The sequence below is a fragment of the Lissotriton vulgaris genome, unplaced genomic scaffold (genome assembly GCF_964263255.1).
Source record: "Lissotriton vulgaris unplaced genomic scaffold, aLisVul1.2 SCAFFOLD_800, whole genome shotgun sequence".
Taxonomy (NCBI): domain Eukaryota; kingdom Metazoa; phylum Chordata; class Amphibia; order Caudata; family Salamandridae; genus Lissotriton; species Lissotriton vulgaris.
This window is the reverse complement of record NW_028241815.1, coordinates 817,155-843,704: the sequence shown is the minus strand read 5'-3', so window position 1 is coordinate 843,704 and position 26,550 is coordinate 817,155. Positions and strand designations below refer to the sequence as shown.

Below are 26,550 nucleotides of genomic sequence, written 5' to 3'. Positions count from 1 at the left end.
TTAATGTATGGAAAAATAGTCCGGTTATTTTATTTACCACATAATCTGGCGCCCGAACAGGGACCCCCCCCCCCCTTCCCCACTCGCCCGCGATGTAACGCAGGCCTTGACCCCTTCTACAGCCGTGACGGATCCAGTGCACACCTGCGGGTTTTCCTGCTATCTCCCTCAGGCCCACGGAGGAGACGGAGACTGCGGTCCCGCATCCAGACGAGGCGGTGAGGAATGCGGAGGATCCCGACCAGAGCCCCAAGTCGAGAGAGCAAGGTCCGAGGTACCCGGAGGCCCACCTGTTCCGAAGCGCATGTGTAGGAGAAATCGTAGCCCGACGCAGTCCAGTCCAGGTTCCGAGGCCTTCAGTTTCTGCTTCCCGGTGAGTACCATTGTTGGGAACGCATCTAGACGGGTTCATTAATTTGTGCCCGGTCAAGACAGGTCTGGGTACACAGACCTGGTCCAGACGTGTTCACTTAGGTGAATACGGTAATGACGTGTCTCTTAATGGGACCGGTATTGTCTGTACTGTTTTAGCAGTGCATCTAGTGATACAGTATTCTAGTATTGTTTCTCGAGGTTTTCAGAATTTGTGTCTTCTATGTACCAGGTAATATCAGTCGGAAAATGTTTTAATGTCGTGGTATGAATGATTGTTTGCTATTCATTACTGTGTTTATTGTGTTCACGTTCAAGTCAGCTCAAAAATGCCGCTGTTCTCGAAATTACGTCAGATAGGAACTAGGAAAGGGATACTCGAAGAAGCAGTTCCCGTCCCGCCTAGGGACACTCCCGGACATTTTATGTACCATAAACATGGCTTAGATGCCATACTGTACCTACATTTGTGGGTGGATTACACAAAAGATCTGGAAGAAAAATATAGATGGCCTGTCTCAGGGACATGGGATGCTGATTGCATCATGAGAGTAGAAGAAGCATTATGGAAAAAGAAAGCCAGACAATCCCAGAAAGATGCCATAGAATTATGGCGTAAAGAAGCGCATAGAAGAACAGAGAAAGAAATCAGGAAAGCAGAGAGAAGTAGAGAAGAATCTGAAAAAGCCAGAGAAAGAGAGTTACTAGAAGAAGGAGAACGAGTCAGAATAGAACAACAAGACAGACAAAGAAATGCCCTTATTACAGGTCTGTATCCTGTTCTCGCCGAGGGCCTGCCCAAGGCGACCCCGGAAGTACCCCTTAACTTGCCACCACCATTGGTCCCGACTAAACTCCGTCACAAACAGACCGCAGCGGACATTTTCCTTTCTTCCTATTTAGATGATGTAGCTCCAGAATATACCAATGTACGCTTACCACCTGCTAATAATATACATCAGCCTATTCAGCCTGTTCAAGACACGTTACCCCCCACTCCCGCAAGACTCGACTCCCCCACCCATTGTCACTTCCCATCCTGTCACTACTACTGCTACTGTCCCTCCTGCTATCGGTCCTACCAATCCTTTTTCTACACTTACAACCCAGAGTCTGCCTACATTACCTACACCTACTTTTCAAGCTATGACACCAGTAGTAACAACACAGCTAGTTGATGGTTACGCTTCCGCTTCAGGAGGCGCCGTAGGAGGTCTCCCTGTCACCCCGCCTCAAGTAAAACGAATGACGCTTAGAGAAGCAGCATTACAACGTACACCCAAAGCTGCGACATTCGCAGCCCTTAGACAGTACCTTACAGATACGATCCAGTACCAGGCGAAGACGAGATGATACTATACTCGATACGTTTACGACGAGTCACAAACTATTTGTCCATTCTACCACATATGAGACAACATTTGGATAACATATACAATTTCATTAGAACAGGGGAAAAAACAGAATGCATTCACGAGGCCATGGCACACAACAAGGTTGAGACACAAAGAATGATCTTACAGTTTTTGATAAATTGTTTGATAAGGGAACGAGATCGGCCAGGTACAAGCAAAGAAGAGATGGACATCCTGATAAATTGGAGTAACAATATAGCTGATGGTAAACATAATAAACAAAGTTGTGTAGAATCCATGTACAGAAAGATCCGTAAAGAAATTGTAATAATACACGAAAAAGAAGAAGCAGCTAGGGAAGCCGAGAAAGAGGAGAATGAAACCACAGAGGAGGAAGATATAGATGATACAGAAGGAGACCCAGATAGAATAGCGTACGTCGGTAGAGCAAGACCTTTTGACAGACCCATTCGCCTAGAAAACAAGAAACGTTTTCTCTCTCCAATACCAGAACAATGTTCTCTTGAACATTTATTCCAAGCCACTGATAAAATACTGAAAGAAAGAATAGGTTACAGTGAACTTAGTACCATGCATGATCAGGAACTAGCACGGTCAGCAGTACAATGGGCTGGAAATACTAGTATATATAAAGATGATTCAGTAGCGCAAACATTTTTTAATCTTTCCCCAGACGAACAGCGCTTAGCTGGTATGTACATGATCCAGCATCTCATTACACTATATGAAAGTCAGCATTCTGATCCAGGTCCCCTATATAATCTATTGGAAGAATTACTCCTAAAAAGATGGAGGCCTAGGTACCGATTTAATTAATACCATTCTAGAACAACGCCACAAATACAGAACTTTCCTGACTCCACATTTCGTTCCTGTTCCACCCCCAGTAAGACAACCATTTTACATAGACAGACAGAATCCCTTACGAGAAGTTCATCCCGTCCAGACCGCAGGGGGTGAGCTTCAACGAGTATTCGTATACACACCCCTGACCAAAATGGAATTATTGGAAATGAAGAAATTAGTGCCCTGTCATGATAAAGATCCAGCAGGATTCCACCGTGAATTAAAAGACATGTTACTCATGGGGGATTATATGTATCCCGATATTCTTAAAATGTTAAAGATATTGTTGCCTGCCGTCATTTACGAAAAACTTAAAGAGAAGGAATGGGAGGTGGGAGATAAAAAGATTATTTGGACTGAATTAGAAACAGAAGAAAATGGGCGAATCCCAGGTACTGGTCTCGGGGACAAAGCCAAAGCATTACCAGGATTATTAGTACAAGTCTTGCCTAGGTTATTGACAGTTAAAAAGGAAGACTGGGATGCAATCTCAGCCTGCAAACAGAAACAAGACGAGAACACTAGTGATTTTTATTCTAGATTTGAGAAATGTTTCATTATTAATAGTGGGCTGAAAACAAGTAGTGAATCATATCCACATCTTTTTGTGACCAAACTAGTCGAGAATTCCTTACCACAAGTTAAAAATAGAGTACTGAAAGTCGAGAGTACATGGCAAGCAAATACCCCTTCCCAAATGTTACAAATGTTACAGTACCACCAGAACCGAATCAGAGAGGAACACGAACATGAACAGAGACGTATGAAAGATACGAAAATGAAAGTACTAGTTGCCCAGTCCGTTCCAGCAGATGGTCAGAAGAGGGGTGCGACACAGACTAGTCATTCTGCAGCTCCTGTTAAAGGGAATTGCAACTACTGTAAACAGCCAGGTCACTATATAAATGAATGTACCGTTCTAAAATACAATATCGCTACAGGCAGGACGAAAGAAAGACCGCGTCCACCACCTAGACCAGAACACGTTCCACAGAATATTCCACAGAACACGCAACCTCCACAGAATGCACAACAGCAGACAGTAGCTGTACCCCAGCCCCAACCCATTGCTGCCACTCAGCATGTCACACAGCAAATGTACCAGTATGCACAGTCAGATTACCCCGATTATCAGCAGTATTCATGAAACAGCCTAGAGAGGGAGGTTGGCTTGCCTCTTATTGAGGTTCCTGTAGATCAAGAGGGTCCCTATGTACATAGCCAGGTATTAGGGAAAGACAGAACATTTTTGATTGACACAGGGGCGAGCAGAACTACCATCAGTCACGACGAGGTACCAGGGGCACCCCTCTCAGGCTCACAGAATGTTTCCCTTGGATTTTCAGGAAAGCCTATTGTTAACGAAGTGTCAAAGCCAGTTTCCTTAGAAGTAGGTCCATTGTCTCGTACTACAGATTTGTTACTTACGAAAGCATGTCCTGAAAATCTGCTTGGTATTAAAACGTTGAAAGCACTAGGAGCAGTGATATGTTGTTCTCCGGAAGGAGTGAGATTGTTTTTACGTGATTTTAAAAGACATTATGTGTTGAGAGATTTTGATCCAAGATTGCAAAATGTACCACAGCATTTATGGGCGCAAGGTCCAACTGATGTAGGTTGTATGCACATTACACCATATCGTGTCACTCTTAAGCAAGGAGTTGTACTGCCCCGAATCCGGCAATACAAATTGCCCCCCGAGGCTGTAGCAGCCTTACTGAAAATTATTGACGAACTGATTGCCCAAGGAGTAGTTGTAGAAACTGACTCCAATATATGTAATTCTCCAATCATTCCGATTCTTAAACGAACTGACCCAAATGCACCACCAGTCTATAGATTGGTGATCGACCTTCGAGAATTAAATAAATGCATCATTCCCCAGTACCCAGTGGTCCCAGATATTTCTTCCCTATTGACTGCTATTGATTCCGAAGCAGCGTTCTTTACTGTAATCGATCTTAAGAACGCCTTCTTTAGTGTCCCCATTCATCCGGAAAGCCAGTATCTTTTCGGATTCTCTTTAAATGGCCGAAGCTTCAAATTTGCCCGTGCACCTCAAGGGTTCACGGAAAGTCCTAGTATTTACAGTCAAGCCCTGAAACGACAACTAGACAGTATTCACATGCCTACTGACACTGCACTGCTCCAATACGTTGATGACCTGTTAATAACAGCTCGGACCGAACGTGACTGCGAGCGCGCGTCACTGACTGTCTTGTATTTTCTGGCCGAAAAGGGGCATAAGGTGTCCCCTTCGAAGCTACAATTCTGTGCCCAGCAAGTGGTATACCTTGGACACTTGCTGTCCAAGAGGGGTAGACAGTTGACACCAGACCGCATCCAGTTAATTGCACATCTGCCACAACCCAAGACACAAAAGGAAGTACGGGCCTTTATTGGCCTCACTTCTTACTGCAGACAATGGATTTCTCAGTATGCATATCTAGCCAAGCCACTCATACAATTGACAACACAGGAGGCAGCGACTTCGACTGTCCTCCCTTGGACTCAGGAACATACCCAAGCTTTTGATGACTTGAAGAAAGCTTTATGTCAAGCACCAGTTTTAGCAACACCATGTTACAGCAAACCTTTTACACTTTTTGTCACAGAACGCGATGGCACAGCATTATCTGTTCTCACACAAGATGAAGCAGGAAAACACAAGCCTTGTGCTTATTTTTCTAGTACATTGGATCCAGTAGCCCAGGCCTTGCCTGCGTGCCTAAAATCAGTTGCAGCAACAGCTCTAGCTATCAGACAAAGCGACTCAATAGTGTTAGGACATCCCTTGACAGTACAGGTTCCACACCCCGTGGAAGTTCTCCTAAATCGAACCCAGACTCAACACTTGACCATAGCACGACTGACAGGATATGAACTGACACTGTTCCAACCACACATAGAAATCAGACGTTGCAACATACTCAACCCTGCCACATTGTTACCCTCCATTACAACTGATCCAGCACCACATGACTGTGTGGAAGTCATTAATACCGTGACAAAGCCCAGACAAGACTTGACAGACATTGCATTGCCCGACCCAGACCTGACACTTTACGTGGATGGTTCATGTATGAGAACAAGCACAGGAGTTAGTAGCCGCATATGCAGTGACCACTGAAACTGAAGTCATAGAAACACATCGTATTGACACATTATCTGCACAAGCAGCAGAGCTCATTGCTCTGACGCAAGCCTGTATACTAGCCAAGAACAAGAAAGTGAACATATACACAGATTCACAGTATGCATTCGGAGTCGTTCACGACTTCGGTGTTCTCTGGGAAGAAAGAGGTTTTTTAACTTCTCACGGTGCCAAGATACAACACGGTCCCCTCATTCAAGCCCTGTTAGAAGCAATACATTTGCCTACAGCCATAGCCATCATGAAGTGCAAAGCACATACTAAAGTCACCGACACTATTTCCCAGGGTAACGACCTTGCAGATCGAACAGCCAAACTCACAGCTCAGACTCAAACAGACATACCGACTGATCCGACAAAGACTGAAGTAACTTCACTAACACATTGCATGACAGTTAAGGATCCCACACTAGATGTACTTGACATACAGACACATGCAACCCCAGATGAAATCAAGAAATGGACTGAACAAGGAGGGATCCAGACAGATCAGGAAAGGATGACGAAGGGAAGAGCCACATGGTTCCTCCCCGACTCTATGGTTCAAGTTATCATTAACACAGCCATGTTAGACAGCATTCAGAATCTTTGGTTCAACAAGCATTTACGTGCAGCAGCAAAACAGAAACTGCGTACCTGCATGATCTGTTGTCAGTTCAATCCAGGCAAAGGCATTCCCATGGAACAAGGTGGATTTCATCCTCCTGACCATCCTTTTGAAGTCCTCCAGATGGATTATATCCAGATGGACAGATGCCGAGGATTTAAGTATGTCCTCGTAGTTGTATGTGCCCTTTCCCGATGGACCGAAGCATATCCAGTCCCAGATTACACTGCTGTAACCACTGCCAAACAACTGGTCCGTGAATTTTTCCCGCGATACGGCTTGCCCCGTGTCGTGTACTCTGATAATGGTCAGCCATTCTCGTCCGAACTCATGAAACAGGTATCACTCCTGTTAGGATACCAGTGGAAATTCCACTGTGTACGACACCCCGAAGCAGCTGGTTTGGTCGAGCGACACAACCAGACTTTGAAAACACGATTAGCAAAGGTCTGTGCAGAAAAAGGCGTAGATTGGATAGTAGCCCTGCCAGTTGCCCTCTTTTACATGCGAATGGTAGCCCATTCCAGAACCGGATTGTCCCCGTATGAAATAGTCTTTGGACGTCCCCCAAATATGTGGGGTACGCCTATGCCCCGCAAAATTACTGATGTTGAAAGTACTATGCTGACAGATTACCTAGCTTCCTTGATGTCTGCACTACTATCTTGTCGTTCACAGGTCGCGGCTGCCTTCCCGGACAACACCCAAGTAAAACCGCATGAAATCGTTCCAGGGGATTATGTCTACGTCGGCAACTTCGATCGCTCGAGCCCTCTGGAGCCAAGGTGGAAGCAGCCAAAGTTGGTGTTGATGACCACGAGGACCGCAGTGAAACTGGAAGGACGTAAAGCGTGGCTCCACTCAAGCCACATAAAACGCTTTCATGGACTGTGTCCAGAGACTGTAATAAAGGACTGCCCCCTTTCAGACACTGACTCTAAACTCCCCCTGCTAGAAAAAACTCTGCAACAGGAGTACCGAGCCAAGTTGAGGTCTAGTAAGTCAGACAGCGTTTAATTGTTTAAATCCCCCTCGGGTGAAGCGGTTAGACAGGTTTCTGACATGTATAAGATAGACCCAAGTAGTCAGAGAGATAGGCGAATCGAAAAGAGAACAATATTGCAAAAACTTGCATAGCAGATGCATCATAACGTTAATTTTCATGTTTATTCTGAGCATTTCGATTATATGTATAAGCTTCATGTTACATGATTTCTTTCCTCCTTTTAATTCTCATGTACATACTTTCTCTAATGACTCTGTAGAGCACACTTTCAGCGACCTGCCCCCCCACGAACTGTCCTATCGATTAGCAATGCGCAACAATACTTTTATCCGTATGTTACACCATTCTCACCAGACCAGCAATGCCACCAATTGCTGGGTATGTGGCCGACTCCCTCCCTATCAGAAATACAAGGGAGCTCTGCCCCTCTTTCCTTATCCGTTTACGCATAATGGTTCGTGTGGTGCATGGCTTACTTTAATGTCCTCCCTAGATAGTAAGTCCACAGTTTCCCAAGGCAATTGGATATGGGGGAACCTTAATACGGTTATGAATAAAATATGTTTCCCAGACAAGGAAGGTCTTCCCCAAAGGACAGGGACCGATCTAGAAAATGAAGTGTATGGATTAGGTAATTTTACACTTAACCTCATGATTCTGAATGTGCAGTCTGAGACTAATTCGGACTTACCGTTTATTACAGTTTTGCCAGTGAAAGGCGAATTATGTGTCAGAAAAGAATGGTTCAGTACATCTAGGACACAGTGATTGTGATACTGTGGTCGAATTCAGTGATAAAGGAAAGTCCACTTTCAAAGCCTCCCGCCATTCTTATTTTATATGTGGTCAGACAGCTTATGTACGTCTGCCATTAGATTGGGATGGAACGTGTTATATCGCGTTCCTATTGCCACCCGTTTTCCTAGCCCCACCTGATTATCATCGAAATCCACATCTTGTGCATGTAAGACATAGAAGGGAGATCAAGACCCCGATTGTCGACCACACTGAAACAACATGGGAGCAATATACAGATTTCAATAAAGGATTCTTTTTCTTTGTAGGTCCTGTTCAGAACAGTAAATTTATACGCAAATTAACCAGAACTTTGGAAGCAGTAGTGAATGGGACTACTTCTGCTTTAGGTAACCTGACCGAAGAGCAGTCTGCTATGAGACTTGTTGTTCTTCAAAATCGCCTTGTCCTTGACGTCATCCTGGCCGATAGGGGCGGGGCTTGTAGAGTCATCGGATCCAGTTGTTGTATTTTCATTCCTAATAACGCGCCATCAGTATATAAAGCAATAACACGGCTCCATGAAATTGCTCACCTGATACACCAGAATCCTGGCACCTGGACTTGGTCCAGTTGGCTTTGGAGTGTGATATCCGCCTGGGAATGGAAATTGTTATCATTCCTAGGAATAATACTGCTTATTCTGTTCAGTTGTTGTCTCTGTCTGCAATGTGGGCCAGCGATTTGCGGCTTGTGCGCCACAGCTTGTATTCCCCGTCCAAGTGCACGTTCCCGTTCCCGAATAAAGAAAGAAGAGCAAATGATGTTATATGAACAGATAGATGGTCTCATGAACATTGACATATCCTAAAGGGTGAAGTAGGGGCCAAGGAGGGAATGAGGTAATAGAAATTTTCAGGTAGCTAATGTGTCCCCAACTCGCACCCCGTCCATACACACGTGCTCCATGTATGTCATGTACCGTATTTTCCGGCGTATAAGACGACTTTTTAACCCCTTAAAATTTTCTGGAAAGTCGGGGGTCGTCTTATACGCCGGATGCAAAATTAGACCGTCTGTTTTCATGTTTTTTTTTTAACAGCGCGGACTACTCCTGAAGGTTCCCGCGCTTCCGGCCCAGCCGGAGGTGGGGGAGGGTGGCTCTAATCCGCCCGCCAGCCACAGAGTCGAAGAGTCGAAGAGCACTGCATCCTGGGGGCTCCCGCGCACAATTGGCTTTCAAGCCGCAACTTCGCTCCTACTTCGCCCCTACTGCCTGGTGGGTACCCCCGAGGCCTCCCGCAGAAATTGGCAGCCATAATGCCGGAGGATTCCCGCCGGAGCATTGCATCGGTGGACAACGCTGAGGATCCGCGATAGCATCCACGGAGTCGGAGGACGCTGCCGGGCACTGGAGCTGCTTCACTGCGGTAAGCTGAGCGTACTCGGAGGACTAGCGGGTGGAGAGATTAGGGTAGGCTTGCAATATTTCCAGCATACAAGCAAGGTGGAAGAAACATTTCCCGCCTAAGTTACATGGTTCAAAAGTGACAATAGCGAGCAACCAAAATACATGAGGTAGCAATCGGTACATTACAAGAGAAAAGAGTGATAAGTGTGCAGGTTACCGGTATAACAAAATACATGAGGTAGCAATCGGTACATTACAAGAGAAAAAAGTGATAAGTGTGCAGGTTACCGGTATAACAAAATACATGAGGTAGCAATCGGTACATTACAAGAGAAAAAAGTGATACGTGTGCAGGTTATAAAAGCATACAAGGTACGAGCAGAGCGTTGGACTGTGCTGGAAGTGGGGGTAGTCTTATACGGCGAGTATAGCACAAAACCTAAATTTGATCAAGCAAAGTGGGGGGTCGTCTTATACGCCGGGTCGTCTTATACGCCGGAAAATACGGTAATTCCTTTTCCGTGCATACCAGGAAGACGCATATGCATTTGCGTCCAACGTTAGCATGTCAGTTATATAGTTCCCCAAGAAAATCACGTTAATTTGGCTTTTAGGCCTATGGTGCCAACGTCTTTACATGGTACACTTTTGAATAAAAGCACACGTTTTCTCCATGTTTTCTGGCCCAGTCGAGCTAGGCCCTTAATTGAGGCTCCGAGTCTCTTCTGTCTCTGAAAGCTACAGTTTAGGTCTGCATCCCTGACCTCTATCTTACATCCTTCCCAGCGAAGCGGTGCCCGGCTCGGCCTGGCCTGCTTGCCAAGACGATATTTTGCCTACAGTTATCAGCTCAGCCTCCGCGAAAACACATTCCAGTCTAGTGAAATAGGTAAACATATTCCCGGCTGCAGAGCAAAGGGCCCGGCCTTCCTGTCCTCCTTGCAAGTGATTTACAGAACCCGTTACCATGGTAGGCCCATGGCCCCCGCACTTTGCACCAAGACACGTATGCATGCACTAGCATCCAGTATTGAACGGCCTCTGCCCGAGAAACCTTTTACTTCAGACACTACATCCTCTAAACATGAGATACCAGATAGGCTATAGGTGCAGGTCGTTCTGACATCCCAGACATTAGTCTCCTCTACTAGTGCTAAAGTCAAAGCCCCCAGTTTCCCCCAGTTACACGTCATGCTCAGTTGCGCGCGCATCTATGCCAAAAGTTTCTGCTGATCCTGCAGACTTTCTCTAAGCATCCACCCACTTGTGACGTTTCTTGTGACGTTTCTCTTACATGTCAAGTGCACGCCCACGTGTACGCCTTCTTACACGCCTCCTGTTACGCACATGTGTTCTTAGCTCTCTCTTTTCACCTGTTACGCCTACTGTATTCATTTCAATTATACTGTTTTACTATATATAATGTGAGATGTTAATAAAATGTTGAATGTCCCTTCCTGAACCTTAGTGGTGATGGAACCCGATGTCCCATGCCTCGAGGCATTTCATTAAAGCCCGTATGACTCAGATACCACGGACTCTGCCTCTCATTTGATTGAGCTATCCTTATTGTTATTTAATGTATGGAAAAAATAGTCCGGTAATTTTATTTACCACACCCTGGCACTCCGGAATGCCTTCAGGACCAACTATGTCCGTCACTTAGATCAGCAGGTATCAGATTCTGGGGAGATCTTCAGAAGGACTCGCAGTTGATTAGTTGGGAGGCACTCTCCGGCTTGACAGGTGGAACTCTGACAAGGTTTAAGTTTTACCAGCTATCCTCATGGTGGGCAACACAGTCATGGGGTGTGGTTAATGTAAGTCCTAACTTCGATTCAGTGTCCAGAATAGACATGTGGAAACGTGAAGTTTTATTTTGGTATGGGCCCTACTGGAAGCTGGGGATTGTCCGGAATTGAAAGTTTGGAAACTCTGGGACAGTGTTTTTGGGGGAGAAGTGGAGGAAATATGGAAACTCTGGTGTGACTCCTTTATCATGTTACAGGCAGTTGTGAAACCAGCTACACTCAAGAGGAACCACCTTTACACTATCTACAGAGCTTATTGGAACCAATCTTCTAAATAAAGAACTTTTGAAATAAAAAAAAAGAAATTATCTAAAGTAACTGGGGGGGGGGATCTACTGCTGCCCCAGATGTAAGTTCTCTGAAGCAGACGATTTCCATATGTTTTTGGACTGTTCAAGAATTCAGCTGATCTGGACTGGGGTATGTGGGTTCCTTGAGGATGTGCTGCTCCAGCGGATTGAGGTTAGCCCAACGTTTATTTTTTTTGGTCTAATGCCAGATTATGGTATGAATACTTTAGTTTCAAAATTTGTGTTCTACGTAATGACCATTGCCAGAAGGGAAATATGTAGGGCTTGGAAATCTGAAATCCCTCCTGCCTTTGCGGACTGTTTGAAGTACATTATCTTGATTAGTCAATCTGATATGGCCTGTGATGAAAAGAGTACACTTATGATCTGGGCGGCTCTAGTGGCCTGGAGGGAAAAATAACCTGGTCCAATGATTATGCCAGGGTGCTGTTGGCCCGGTTCTCCCTAGTAACACATGGCTTTTTCAGGTGCTGTGATCAGGAGTGGGACTAGGGAACAGCTTTATCTTGAGGGAAAATTTCGCTCCTCTCCCACTGGCATTGCACAAGGGTGGCACCGACCGTGTCTGTTGGGAAGGTGTGGAGGAATTCCATTCAGTATGTACCAGCAGGCATGTATGAGGACAAAAACAAAAAAAACAAAAAAAAGAACCCTGGTGCGATTTGCCTTAGGGGAAATCATTGTAATGGAGGACTTAAATCTTGTTTGGGACGCACAGTTAGACACCACACACCCGCAGAGGCTACCCTAGGAGTGTTTAGCAAAGCATTAATAGCGTCCCTGTAAAAAAAATGGGGCGGCTGGATGTCTGGAGGAAACTTAATCCTTACACGCAGGACTATTCCTTTTTCTCAAATGCCCACAGAAAGTATTCGAGAATAGACCACATCTTCATCAATCAATCACTCCTACATGCGTGGACGGCCTCCCTCTTCCTCCCCATTTACTCTTTCGGACCATGCCCCCCTGTCATGCTTCTCTTTGCATCTCTTTCTGTGGCTCCCAGGCTTTACTCCTTCCCCCGTGTGGGCCCTCTTGCGCTGGTCATGGGGAGGCCCACTCCTCGACCCTACTCCATATAGGATAGGGCCAGTTGCTATGTTCCTACCCCCCACGCCCCTCCCATGCCCAGCCCTTGTGCGCAGTCAAGCGTCTAGAGATGTGTGCCAGGAAGGTTGCTTTGCTATTGCCAGGGCATAAACAATGCCCAAGATTATGGAGAGGTCAGTGGTTTCATGGGCTGGTGGAGGTGGTGTGCAGAGCAGCTATCTTCTTCCAAGGCTGACTCCACCTTCGGTCTTTCATATTCTGAATATTGTCGCATGGCCCAGCACCATCTGTGACACCTTGAACATGGCCACAGACATGGCAAAAGTCTGCAATATTTTCAATGTGGACTTATAACAGAAGTCTATAAATTCTGATCATTTAAATGGGGTCAGATGTCATAGAAAAGCCTGATATTCTACATCTGGTAACAGGACAGCACAGTCTGATATTCTACATTGAAACACATGGCACAGACCAGCCTTTGATATTCACAAAGAGGGCATCTGACCCGGAAGAGTCTGATATTCCGAATAGACTCACAGGACCCCGGCTGCCATATTCTTTATACCTTATTGGGTGTCAGTAAACAATAGGGCTGCGCTATACTGAAATTACTTTTACATTCCATTGGGCCGTCAGAACAGAAGGATTTGCAGTTAGTTTAACTTGTCTGTATATTTTGTTGGGTTGTCTGAATACAGGAGGTCAGTGTAAATAAACCCTGTCTGTTGATCATACATGTTCCCCACTTACATTCAACACCTCACACACCACATGAATGTAGCTCTTCTATATTGTCTTGTATTTACCAAGCGGTGTCTCACCTTCAGGAGGTCCAACTCTGGCTCCATGCATTTCTTCTCAAGATCTGTAATCAGGGCATTAAGAGAGGTGATTTGATTTGACAGTTTGGAGATATTTGCATTTTCTACCATGGTAATTGTCTTCTCCATCTCCTCCAGTCTCTGGTGCAGTGTCTTCTCTTTGTGTCTCAGGAGTTTTCGCAGGTCTTCGATCTCCGATGCAATTTTCTCCTTCTCGGCTCTCACCTTGTTCTGTCAGCATCAAAGAAATGATGGTTAGATTCTGGGAAGATTACAATGAGCCCCGCCATCTTTCGGGTGCATGTAAAGGGGGTGGGGGAGGGGCACAAGGCATTCGGACAGAAACCAACACAATGACTGGTGCCATATTAAAAGGCACTGGATATGCAAAGCTAAGCAAGCATAAGAAAAGCTGCACACTCTTGCTACCTTCCCTTCTACTCTCTTTGTTCTCTGCTCCCACGAGTCCACCCATTGCCAGTAACGATGGCTGCTGAACAGTAGAGAATCTGTCGGTTCGGGGAGCGGGATGAGGCTCATGTCTGGGAGACACTACTGACTTGATTGTTAGACGGAGATGTGTACACAGAAGTGGAAGATGAACATCTGTTGCATGTTCAGTATTGGCTAACACACGCCACCCAACCCTACATAAGCAAGCGGGTCCTGGTCTAGCTCCATCCAGGCCTCGTGTCAATTCAATAAATCCAGTAAGGCTCAGTCATATGATGTGTGACAACCGCCAAACACATCCTTTCTGTTGTGTTTATTCTTCCCTAAATGTTCTCAGAATTGGACCAGTTAACAGGGGAGTTGGAAATACTATTAAAAACACAGGCCTTACCAAGGAACTTGATCTCAGACGCACCAAATGCAGATCACCAGTCTGACTGTACACAGTCGCCCCACTGCGCCCTGCACTGCCCACTAATGCAGCCTCCCACTGAGCTGTGCACTGCCCACAAACACAAACCAACACTCACCTGTGCACTGCCCATATACACAAACCAACACTAATCTGTGGACTGCCCACACACTGAGCGGGGAGCACTGCATACACAAACATGAACCACCACTGAGCTGTGCACTACCTAGACACACAAGCCACCACTGAGCTGGGCACTGCCCACACACACACAACCCACCACTGAGCTCTGCACTGCCCACATACACAAACCACCACTGAGCTCTGCACTTCCCCCACACACACAAACCACCACTGAGCTCTGCACTGTCCACACACACAAAAACCAGCACTGAGCTCTGCACTGCACACACAAACCATCACTGAGCTCTTTACTTCCCACACACAAACCACCACTGAGCTCTGCACTGCCCTCACACACAAAAACCACCACTGAGCTCTGCACTGCCCATACAAAGACCCCCACGAAGCTCTGTACTGCCCACACAAAGACCCCCACGAAGCTCTGCACTGTACAATGTCTCTTGCTGTGCTCTAACCACCCACCTCCTCCACTGAGCTGTGCAATGGAAGAGCACACAAACCCCCACTGAGCTGTATGCTGCTCCCTCTCACAGACCCCCAATAAACTGTACACTGTAGACAGCCTCCCGCCTTACCTATGCACTGTGCTGTGAACTACCCATCCACTTTCCTCCACTGAGCTGTGCACTACGCACTCACACCGACTCCACAATACTCAGTGCTCATCCCACCAAGCATTTCACTTTGAGGCTCTGGGACTAGAGGCACCAGAGTGGGACTTGGCTTACCACCAAATATCTCTATGGTTCTTTGAACACAAAACTCAACAGCCTCAGTCAGTGTTATCTTGCTGATCCACAGTAGCGTAGTCATCCAGAAGTGGCGTTGGGCTACCAAGGACCCTATACATCGGGCGACTGAGTCCGCTTACTTTAAACTAGCTTTGATGATATGACTGGACATGTACAGACAGTCGTGAATGGCCTCTACAAAATAATCCTGGAGACGGCCAGGGACAATCGTTGCTGCCCACAAAGCATTGGTGTAGTGGCTAAGAAGGAAAGTGAATGAATGAATGTCAAGATCTATGGAGCGCACGGCTACTCCCAAGAGTGTCCCGGCACTAGTGAATAAGTAAGAGAAGAGAAGGATAGTTGCAGTTAGAGAAAAGCAAGGTCTTCAACTGTGTTTTAAAGGAACGTTTATTATCTGCTTGACGTAAGTCAGCGGCAAGCTATTCCAAGCTTGCAGGCCCAGGAGGGAGAAGGACCTGCCACCTGTTTTTGGTCGCTTAACCCTAGGTTCAAGGTTTGTTTATTGTACAGTTAATAAAAACTCACAATATAAAAACTTACATATATAAGAACCCTAGGAACTTTGGCAAGTTGGCCAGAAGATGACCGCAGAGCTCGAAGAGAAGAATAAAATGGAACCCTAGAGGACATGTATTAAGGGCCTGACTGGTGGAGGGCCTTGTGCATGAAAGTCAGGGTTTTGAACAAATGGGTTGACATCAACGCTCTTCTAGGTAGATGGAGTACCCGACGAGACGCTGCATTCTGAACAGTCTGCAATTTCTGTAGCAGATATTGTGGAAGTCGTGCATACAAAGCGTTAGCATGATCTATTCTGGAGACTACAAGGGCAAATAAACGATAGTCCCAGCAGGTAGGGACAGAAATTGTAAGAATGTTTGGGCCATGCACTTCAGACAAAAGCAGTTGCCAATAACCATATTGATTTGGGTTTCAAACGTCTGCTGCCTGTCCATCCTAACGCCCAAGTACTTTACTATTTCAACTTGGTCATTGGGTGGAGGAGTCTCATCAAGCCAATGGGCTTGTAAATTCAGGGAAGAGTAGTGACGAAACTGAGAATCTGGACCCTGTCAGGGTTTCATTTGAGTTGGTTAAACCTATCCACTGAAAGACCATAGAAAGGCCGGGTTTGATGGCCTCTTAATGCGGTGTCTCATCTTTCGTAAATGGGTGAGTAGCTGTGTCATCGGCATAGCACACTATCTTGGCCCCAAAGAACTCAACCAGGTTAGCCAGAGGAGCACAGAGAGAAGGTAAAGCCACAGATTGCATCTTCTTCTCCACTGGTTCTTAGAGAAGAATATGCAACTTGGCTTTCTCCCCACCCTGTCTGTGGGTGGGTGGGGAGAACACCAAGTTGAGTTTGGAGGAGAATGAGACCGGTACCATGAGACTCCCTGGTGAAGAGAAGACCATAAAGACATGCTGAGTCCCTCGGAATAAGCCTGCAGGGTCTATCCTCTTTCTAATCTATGGCTGGGGCAGACTTGTCCCACGTCATCTTTCACAGATCACATAAAAGCCTTATTAAATGTTCTGCTTTTGGAGCAGCAAACTCGAGCCCCTCAGTGAGGATGTTGGGTCCAAGTTCCACAGTAGCCTTTTTGAGTACACCGTGGAGCGATGCTGTCTCTGCTGGAGCAGGGGCTGGAGATGGATCTGTATTGGTATATAGTGACGTAGCCAGTTCACTCGCATTCTGCCATGCATGCATGGCTAATCGGCTTCCCCGGTGGGGAGCGGTGACAGGGAAAGCTGTCGGAACCCAGCATTACACAGCCATTCCCCTTGGCTACAAGATTGCTAGACAGACTTCACAAGTTCAGAGGCAGAATCGCTGTCGCCCACAAGAACACCATTAACAGCACTTCACAGATCCACATCACAGCATACTTCACTCTAAACGGCACTCTCCTCTACAGACCACAGGGATCAGGCACCAACATCACAGACACAATCACAAAGTTAACTGCACCAATCATCCTTGATGCTAGCCTGAACTGTCACCTGAAAGATCACACTGACTCCAAACTCATTGAAGTCCTTTGAAGGCAGGGCTTCACCCAACGAGTAAAGGGACATACACACGTCGCTGATCAACTCCAAGACTCAATTTTCACCAACTTCAGCAACATCCGAATTGACGAGCCCACACCAGTTCCCCAGACAGACCACACACTTATCAAGATCAGATTCTCTGTCCTAGTCCAATGCACACTCACCACCAACAGACCAGCCCACTTAAACTGAGACAGCATCACTGACATGAGTAGAACACCACTCAACACCCACCAATCTGAACACAGCAAAAGCCTCACCAAAGTCATCAAGAATTTAAGCAACTGAATCACCTCCTGTGCCCCTAAAACGCAATACAACAATATATAGACACCAGGCCAGTTGCTACAGAGTAACTGATACTGATAAAACACCACTGCAAAGAACTGGAGAGCAAATGGAGAATGAGCCAGGACAATGCAGACAGGAGCAGGTTCAAATCTGCCCATAGATGCTGCCACCAAATGATACGGACCACCAGACATGTCGCTCTGGTGGACCTCATGGATTTGAGCACCAACGGAAGCAAATTAGTCTTCGCCACTGTGCAAGATTTCACCTCCCCATTGGCCGCCTCCAGGACTCTGGGCCCTTTAGCACTGTTGCCCAGTGTAATGTGCGTGTGTTCTCTGTGTTAAACAAGCGAAGATTGCCCTTCACCTATTTGGCAGATTTAATTTGCCAGTCAGTCCCTTGTAAAGTGGTATCTCAGATACCCAGGGCATGCAAAATAAATGCTACTTGTGGGCTTGCAGTGCTGATTGCTCCACCCACCAAGTAGCCTTTCAAACCTTTACCAGGCCTCTGCCATTGTAGGGCCTGTGTGTGCAGTGTTACTGCTGCTGTGACGTGATACATAAAGTGTGCGCCATGTCTGTGACCCCCCTTTTACTACATATCAGTCACCCCTAAGGTAGGCCCTAGCTAGACCTATGGGCAGGGTGCATTGTAGGTAAAAGGTAGGACATGTACCTTAAGTGTCTGACATGTCCTGGTAGTGACAAACAGGCATTTTATGTTTCTCACTACTGCAAGTGATAATAAATGCTACGCAATGGTGTACGCAGATTTATTATAACAATTTTAGAAATGCCACTTTTAGAAGTTGGCATTTCAGTGTGCTATGTGTCTGCCTGCCTGATATGAATTGAATGTCTGGCTTTTGAGTGACAAGGGCTGGGAGGTGTGTGTGGCTCCGGGAGGGGCAGGGTGAGTCAGCGCTAGGCTGAATGGGACATCTGCATTTGGAGTGGTGGGAGAAGTCCCTGAATAGGCCTGTATAATGTTGGTTCCGCCCTCTGTGGTGTGTCTGATCACTGAGCCCCCACCTGACAAAGAGGAAGAGGAGCCCTGTAAATAGAGTGCTCCAAACCCCCCCAGAACTAGTTGGGACAGATTCCCCCAAGCCCTGTGCCAGGGCAGACAAAGCAAATATACGGTATAAGTATGGGGGCTGTGTCCCCATGAGATGGTTGTGCTTTTCCTGTGCTTAGGAGGGACCTGCTGCTGCTGGGCTCCAGGAGGAAGCGCCTTCAGTAAGTTCCTCCTTTTGCTTGGCCCCTTCCCACTGCCTTCGCCAGGAGATCATACATGATATAGTCTTTTTGGTCAAAGGATAGTATTGCCCATGTTTCTTGCAAAGTCACAGTTGGCGTGAGTTTTCTAAGATCAATGCTAGTTTTCCAGGGTCTTACCCAGCTATATTCTATGATTCAATAGTTAAAGATCTGATTTTGTATTGGAGTTGTTTTTCCCGCTTTTTATTTACTAGGTATTAAAGAATACCTGTTTGGGTTTCCAGTATCTGATCAGAGTTGTCCATATAGTTTTCCATTAGAGCAAGTATAGATTGTAAAATTGTTTGGAGAGTAAAAAGTGCAGTAGATATTGGAATCTTGTCTGTTGAGTGAGCGCAGCGTGTTGAACAACGGAAGATCTGGTGACTGGGATAGATTTTCTTTTTGATCTGGAGTGTGGCTAGGTGTACTATTAAGTACCAACAGGGCCTCCTTTGTTGATTCTAGAGGTACTGTAAGAGGAAATAAATAATATTTTATATCTGGTAGGGTAAAATCTTTTATTGAAATTGTGAGCGGTATCTCCTCTGCATTTTGTGGCTTTTGTTTCTGCAGGTCTGATGATGGATCGCCTTTCACATGTTCGGTAGGGCAAATACTTTCTTGTTCCTCTACTGGACCCTTATCATTATTTAGTATTAAGGATTCATTCTCCAATATGGAGTGTTTGCTCTAAATTTTCTCTCACTCAACTCCTGCAATGGGGGTGCTTAATTTTGATCGTCTTGAGAAGAATTTTGATATCCCAGTGGTTCCAATTACGATTCCTGTATGAAGGGCTTTGCATTTGTTTTTAGTCAAGGACTGTTCCGTGCCCAATCTTTTCATGACTGTGCCAACACCCTTGCCCCAATCAAGAAACCCTCCAACAATCATACCAACAAGAAAGACAGCTGGTTCACTGAAGACCTCCGGGCCTCCAAGCAAACCTGCCGAAAGCTGGAGAAGATCCGGCTCCGTGAACGAACACCGGACAGCCACGCCGCCCACAAGAATGCCACCCGCAGACACCATCACCTCATCAGATCTGCCAAAAGGGCCTCCTTCAAAGACCGCCTAGACAACAACGCGCACAACAGCAAAGAGCTCTTCAACATCGTGAAGGAACTCTCCAACCCCAGCTCCAACACCAATGACGTCCCACCCTCGCAAGACCTGTGCGACTCGCTGGCCACCTTCTTCCACCGCAAGATCACAGACATCCACGACAATTTCAACGCCACGACCGCCCCGACAACCACTGAGACCTCCGCCCCAACGACCACCATCCGCACCAACCATCAGCTCTACTGGACCAACATCAACGACCATGACACCATCAAAATCATGAACACCATCCACTCCGGATCTCCGTCAGATCCATGCCCACACCACATCTTCAACAAAGCCAGCACATCCATCGCATCCCATCTCCGGAAAGTCATCAACACCTCCTTCGAGAGAGCAACCTTCCCGGAGAGCTGGAAGCACGCCGAGATCAACGCCTTACTCAAGAAAGCCAAGGCGGACCCCAAGAACTTCCGGCCCATCTCCCTGCTCCCGTTCCCGGCATAGGTCACCGAGAAGACCGTCACCAAACAACTGACCCGCTACCTCAAGGAGAACAACATCCTGGACCCTTCCCAGTCCGGGTTCTGCAGTAACCACAGCACCGAGACTGCCCTCATCGCCGCCACTGATGACATCAAGTCCCTGCTGGACAACAGAGAAACGGCGGCCCTCATCCTCCTGGACCTGTCAGCCGCCTTCGACACGGTCTGTCACCACACACTACGAACACGCCTCCACAACGCTGGGATCCAAGAGAAGGCCCTGGACTGGACCACCTCCTTCCTCTCCGGCAGAACACAGAGCATCCGCCTTCCCCCCTTCCGCTCCAAAGCCATCAAGATCATCTGCGGCGTACCCCAGGGCTCATCCCTCAGCCCAACTTTGTTTAACATCTACATGGCACCGCTCGCCCACGTCGCCCATCTGCATGACCTCAACATCCTCTCCTACGCCGATGACACTCAGCTGATACTCTCCCTCATCAAGGACCCCCACACCGCCAAAACCAAACTTCACGAAGGAATGAAGGCCGTTGCTGAATGGATGAGGAACAGCCGACTGAAGCTGAACTCGGACAAGGCGGAGGTCCGTATACTCGGATCCAACCCTTCGGCCTGGGACGACTCCTGGTGGCCGACCGCATTGGGAACCGCTCTAACACCCACCGACCACGCACGCAACCTAGGGGTCATCTTCGACTCCATCCTCTCCATGACTAAACAGGTCAACGCCGTCTCCTCCTCCTGCTTCAACACCCTCCGCATGCTCCGTAGGATCTACAAGTAGAGCCCCACTAAAACGAGAAGAACAGTCACCCAGGCCCTTGTCAGCAGTAGGTTGGACTATGGAAACTCCCTCTACGCAGGAGCCTCGGCCAAACTCATGAGACAGCTCCAACGCATCCAGAACGCCTCTGCACACCTGATCCTCGACATCCCTCGCCGCAGCCACATCACACCCCACCTGAGAGACCTGCACTGGCTCCCGGTCAACAAAAGGATAACCTTCAAGCTCCTCACCCACGCACACAAGGCACTCCACAACACCGGACACACGTACCTCAACAGACGACTCAGCTTCTACACCTTCACCCGCCAGCTCCGCCGACCTCGCACTCGCTACAGACCTCACTAAATTGTTCCAATTTTATCCTAAGAACCAATGCTAACCACACTGCCTGTCATCTGCCCAGAACAAACCGCCGCCACCATAAAGTCTATCCACTTAAGAGACCCATCGGATCCTTACACTCACCACGTCTACTCCACAGGACTGCAAGCAATCAGTGACATGCTCACACGCATCCTGAATACCTTTACCTCATCCGCGGTCTGCTCAGATGCTTGGAAACACCCAACTGTCCTCCCATTGCCGAAGAAACTCTCTACAGACCCTTCAATGCCCACCAACTACAGACCGATCTCCCTGCTACCATTCCGGCCACGGTCTTAGAGAAAAATCAACAACAGACAACTCACCGCCCACCTCAACGATCACCTACTCCATGACACCACTCAGTCTGGTTTGAGACCCAACATGGAAACCACCCTCATTGCTGCCATGAATGACATCTGCATGACTCTAGACAGAGGAAACACAGCAGCCCTCAATCTCCTGGACCGCTCTGCAGCATCTAACAGTTACCCACTCTTATGTTGGACTTGGCCCTTTTTGCAGGGTCATCCCTAAACTTTTTGCCTTTCTCCTAGCCTTTTTTTCTGACATGGTGATGGTGGTTTTAGGACTCTGGGCCCTTTAGCACTGTTGTCCAGTGTAATGTGCGTGTGTTCTCTGTGTTAAACAAGCGAAGATTGCCCTTCACCTATTTGGCAGATTTAATTTGCCAGTCAGTCCCTTGTAAAGTGGTATCTCAGATACCCAGGGCATGCAAAATAAATGCTACTTGTGGGCTTGCAGTGCTGATTGCTCCACCCACCAAAGTAGCCTTTCAAACCTTTACCAGGCCTCTGCCATTGTAGGGCCTGTGTGTGCAGTGTTACTGCTGCTGTGACATGATACCTAAAGTGTGCGCCATGTCTGTGACCCCCCACACTGCACTAAATGTATGTTGTGATAAAAAAACTATTTATGTTGGTAAATATAAGTTATGTACGATACACTATGGTCAGGATATTGCATCTCCTCTGGCATTGAGTGCGTCAAGTTAAATAGACTGATTATTTGAAAGCGCAGCGTGTGATACCTTTGAGAACCACTGTGATTACGAAAGAGTCACTGGCCCAGGATCCTGTGGGGTCAAGGGCGGCTGTGTGCAATAGCGGTGATCTCTAATCTAGACCGATACATACACAATGGCAGATCTATAAGTGCACAGGACTCACGGCTGCTACTCACCCTCATGGTGTTACACTGTCCCTCCCTCTTGAGTTTAGACTCCAGAATGTGTCCCATCTCTTTCCTCAGAGGTCGCAGCCAGTCCTGGAGCTTCACCTGCAGAGAGGAAAGAACACACATGACAACTGTAGATCTGTAAAGTGAAGTTCATACAATAACAATCACTGCAGCAGCGCCCACATACATGCAGATTTTAAGTACCAGTCACATCGCTTGATGTTTTAGCTGCACCTATTCAGATTGGAAATGTCAGCCACCCTTTGCCAGAAAATAACCAGCAGCCACACATATCGATATCTTACATTCTAGCCATAGATGACTAGAGTATAACTAGCTGCCACACATATCCGGAAGTAAGGAGCAGACAGAGATATCTAGATCATAAGTACCGGTCATACATATCCAGATTGTAAGTACCACGCTGCGTGTTTCCAGATCATACGTCCCAGCCACACATATTCAGTTTTTAAGTACCAACCAGAGATAACTAGATCATGAGAACTAGTCACACATAACAAATACCAGCCATACATAACAAGTTTATAAGTACCAGACACACATATCTATGCATGGTACTTACAAGGTGTGGAATCAATAAAATATCTACTTGTCCATCGGACAAGTTAACTCTACTTGTCCTGTAAAAAAAATCCACTTGTCCCAATGGTGACACGTAGTGCGGCGACAAATGATGGCAGCAATTTCATTAAATAAGAGCTCTGATAATAGCCTCTCTGATTATATCACGGCTCATACTATAGTAAGTAGAGTTTGAATACTAGAAAATTCCACATATTTCATCATATTCCTGGAGACCTACATGCTGGGGCTGGAGGTAGCGGGAGGCAATAGCTCCAGGGATGGAATGACGTTTTGCGTCTGTGCAAACCTAACATGCGTGTTTTATGGATTTTCACCAGCTCTTCTCAAATCTTTTTACATACAGAGAAGGTTGAAAATTTCCTCCTGACAAGGGCAGAAGTAAAACTTCTACAAGGGCTGGGGGGGAAAGTGGGTGGAAAAAAGTGAACTTTGAAACGCTCGTCAGATTTTCAAATGAGCAAATCTACACATGTATATTCGCTTGTGCTGAAGTGCAAGAACAATTTCCTGTCCTACTTCTGTAAATGCTTGTGAATTTATGAAAGGTGTGATTCTTCACTAATGCAACAACGTATACGGTGGGTGTACTATTGTGACTTTCTTTAAGCATTGAGTCTCTAACTAGGTCTGGCCTTAACCAAGACCTTTTCGTTTTTATTAGCGTTCTCTATCCCTCTCACTCTCTCGGTCTCTTGGCGGCTTTCACTGTGTAAATGTAAATGTATAGGCATTTATATAGCGCACTACTTACCCGTAGGGTCCCAAGGCGCTTCGACCGCTGCGAAACCCTTCCTGGTTTCCCTGAGAGATGGTCCCTTAATGGGTATGAGTGACAGCATTCGGCTCTTTCTCAAGAAGTAATTTTGTTCGGTTCCAGATACTACTGTGGAAATGTGTGTCTGAATACTCAGACATACTTGTTGATCTGCCTGTCCTTGCAAGCTTTAAAACCCCACAGACAAACGTTGTCCTCATCCGCAGCTCGCTCTACGGGCTAATGAGTATACGATCCTTGCACACCCACACACACCTTATGATCTTGGGCAGTTCCTCTTTATTTGATCACCTGGCAGCCTTGTGATCCTATAATGCCCACCAACATACCTTGTGGTCTACTGCTGCCTGCTCTGAGGAGATGAAGATGTGAAGCATGTGACTGCAAGACTAATCGGGCGGTATTCTCTTTGTAACCCAAATCACTAAACTCTTGCAGACACACCGTGTGCTCTTGTGCATCCCTCTGTATGGATGCATGGAGTGTCTTGGTACGGTCATACATCACAATCATACCGTATAGACTTCTGCAGCCTCTTCTATGAGTCCCAAGGTGTGTGGTATGAGACTCCAGGATCGAGTCTTTTAAAGCCCCTTCTTTGTGTACTTGACATCTTCTGCCCCTGGGCGCAATTGTAAAGGTAGCCCCCACCGGACAAACCTAGTACGCGTCTGCAGCCTCTGCTGTGGGTCGTGGGGTGTGGAACCCGTGATCCAGGACAGTGACAGACATGCCAAGCCCACTTCTGACGTCCCTTCTATGAGGTTTTCACAACTTTAACCCTCTGCAGAATTATCTACGGAGGCCTCAGAAAGCAGTGACTGATCCCCAAATGTCTCCAGGCACACAGAGGGCTCTTGGGCAACCTTTCCACCGAGTTCTGCCTGAAGTCCTATTGACAGACCTTGTACATTTTCTCTATTGTCCGTTTATGCTTCCCACAAACACTCAGACAATTATCGTGGCTCACAATCAACTGTCTGCAAAAGTTTATGGAGTGCATGGACTTTTGATCCCTGAATACCCACAGACATAATTTTTTATTTTTGTCTACCCTCTGCGAGAAACATGGATATTACCTTATGATCTATAAAAAAAAATACACACATCTGTTTTGGGATTATCCACAGCCCCAGGTATGGACTCCTGGAGTGGCTTCACTTATAATCGCCAAACATCCACACACACGCCTTGTGATCTTAGGCACTCCTGGAGTGACTTCATTTATAATCGCTGAACATACACACACACACGCCTTGTGATCTTAGGCAGCCATTTCCATTGACTCACCCAGTGCCTGAAGATCCCAGATGGAGTCAGATATAAATTCTATATTTCTGCAGCCTCTTCTATGGGGTTCACTCTGTGCCTGGGACACGCAGCGTGGGCCCTTCTAGAGCCACCTATGGAGCAATCCCTGAATGTGACAAGTAGTAACATAAGCGCCGCCGCACACATACCCTGTGCTCTTGGGCAGCTTCCTCTATGGGAGTCACCGAGTGAGCCCTGTGCTCCTCTGATCTGTCGCACACAACACAGATGAGCGTCTGATCCTCGTCACAAAACAGCCTCAGTTTCTCCTCATGTTTCTCGCACATATTTTCCTGTGGGGGCTCCACGGGGGGCAGGTTAAACTGTTTTACCATGTCCACCATGTTTCCGAGTTGCCTGTTGGGTCGGAGGCTTCTCCCTGTTGATATTTCTCTGCACTGCGGACAGGGGGAGTTTCCATCTCTCCCCTCCCAGCTCTGGGTGATGCAGGAGCGGCAGAAGTTGTGTCCACAGTCAATAGTCACAGGATCCGTAAAATATTCGAGACAGATGGAACATGAGGCCTCCTCTTTGAGATTCCTGCCTTGAGCTGCTGCAGCCATGACCCCAGGAATGCAGGAAGGTGAAGGTAAGTTTCGTTTCTCTGTTCGTGGAGTGGGCGTGTCTGTGTAGATTTGCCTTCAAATGCGCCCCCAGGGCAGCGCGTGCTCTGATTGGTCGAGAATTTGATTGCTTCCATTGGCTACTGTAGGGTCAAGGTTGCGAGCCAGCCTGTGATTGGCTTTATATATGCCACTGTAATAGCTGCAGTGGGGGCGGGGCAACACCCTCAGCAGCTAAGAGACATTGGCGCCTTTTTTTTAAAGCAGCCTGTGATTGGCTGGAAGGAACCACTGGAATGTCTGCGGTGGGAGATAGAGGCCCTCGACAAGATACAATGGTCTTACCGGTGCTCTGAATGTTCGCCTCTATGGCTTCCACGGCGGCCTTTTTACTGGCAAAGGAGGGCGTCAGGGCACCGTGAACCGACCTGGACTAAGTGCCGGTGTTCGGTGTGTGCTGGGGGCGATCACCAGGTGCCGCGGAGAG

The 26,550-nt window shown here is 47.0% G+C and overlaps 1 protein-coding gene across 2 annotated transcripts in view; it reads right to left on the bottom strand.

Annotated features, from left to right (window-relative positions):
• The window catches only part of LOC147669881 (E3 ubiquitin-protein ligase TRIM39-like), an 85,228-nt gene extending 59,130 nt beyond the window's left edge, over positions 1-26,098 (bottom strand). The window contains exons 1-3 of one of the 2 annotated variants that reach the window (XM_086948179.1): positions 25,650-26,098; positions 22,812-22,907; positions 13,504-13,734 (exon numbers count right to left, since the gene is read on the bottom strand). In XM_086948179.1, coding sequence (XP_086804305.1) covers positions 13,504-13,734; positions 22,812-22,907; positions 25,650-26,063 — 741 coding nt within the window. In that variant the 5' untranslated portion in view covers positions 26,064-26,098. Of the gene's footprint in view, positions 1-13,503; positions 13,735-22,811; positions 22,908-25,479; positions 25,561-25,649 lie in introns of those variants that run through there. The other variant, XM_086948180.1, reaches the window with a different exon arrangement.
• Between the last annotated feature and the right edge of the window lie 452 nt (positions 26,099-26,550).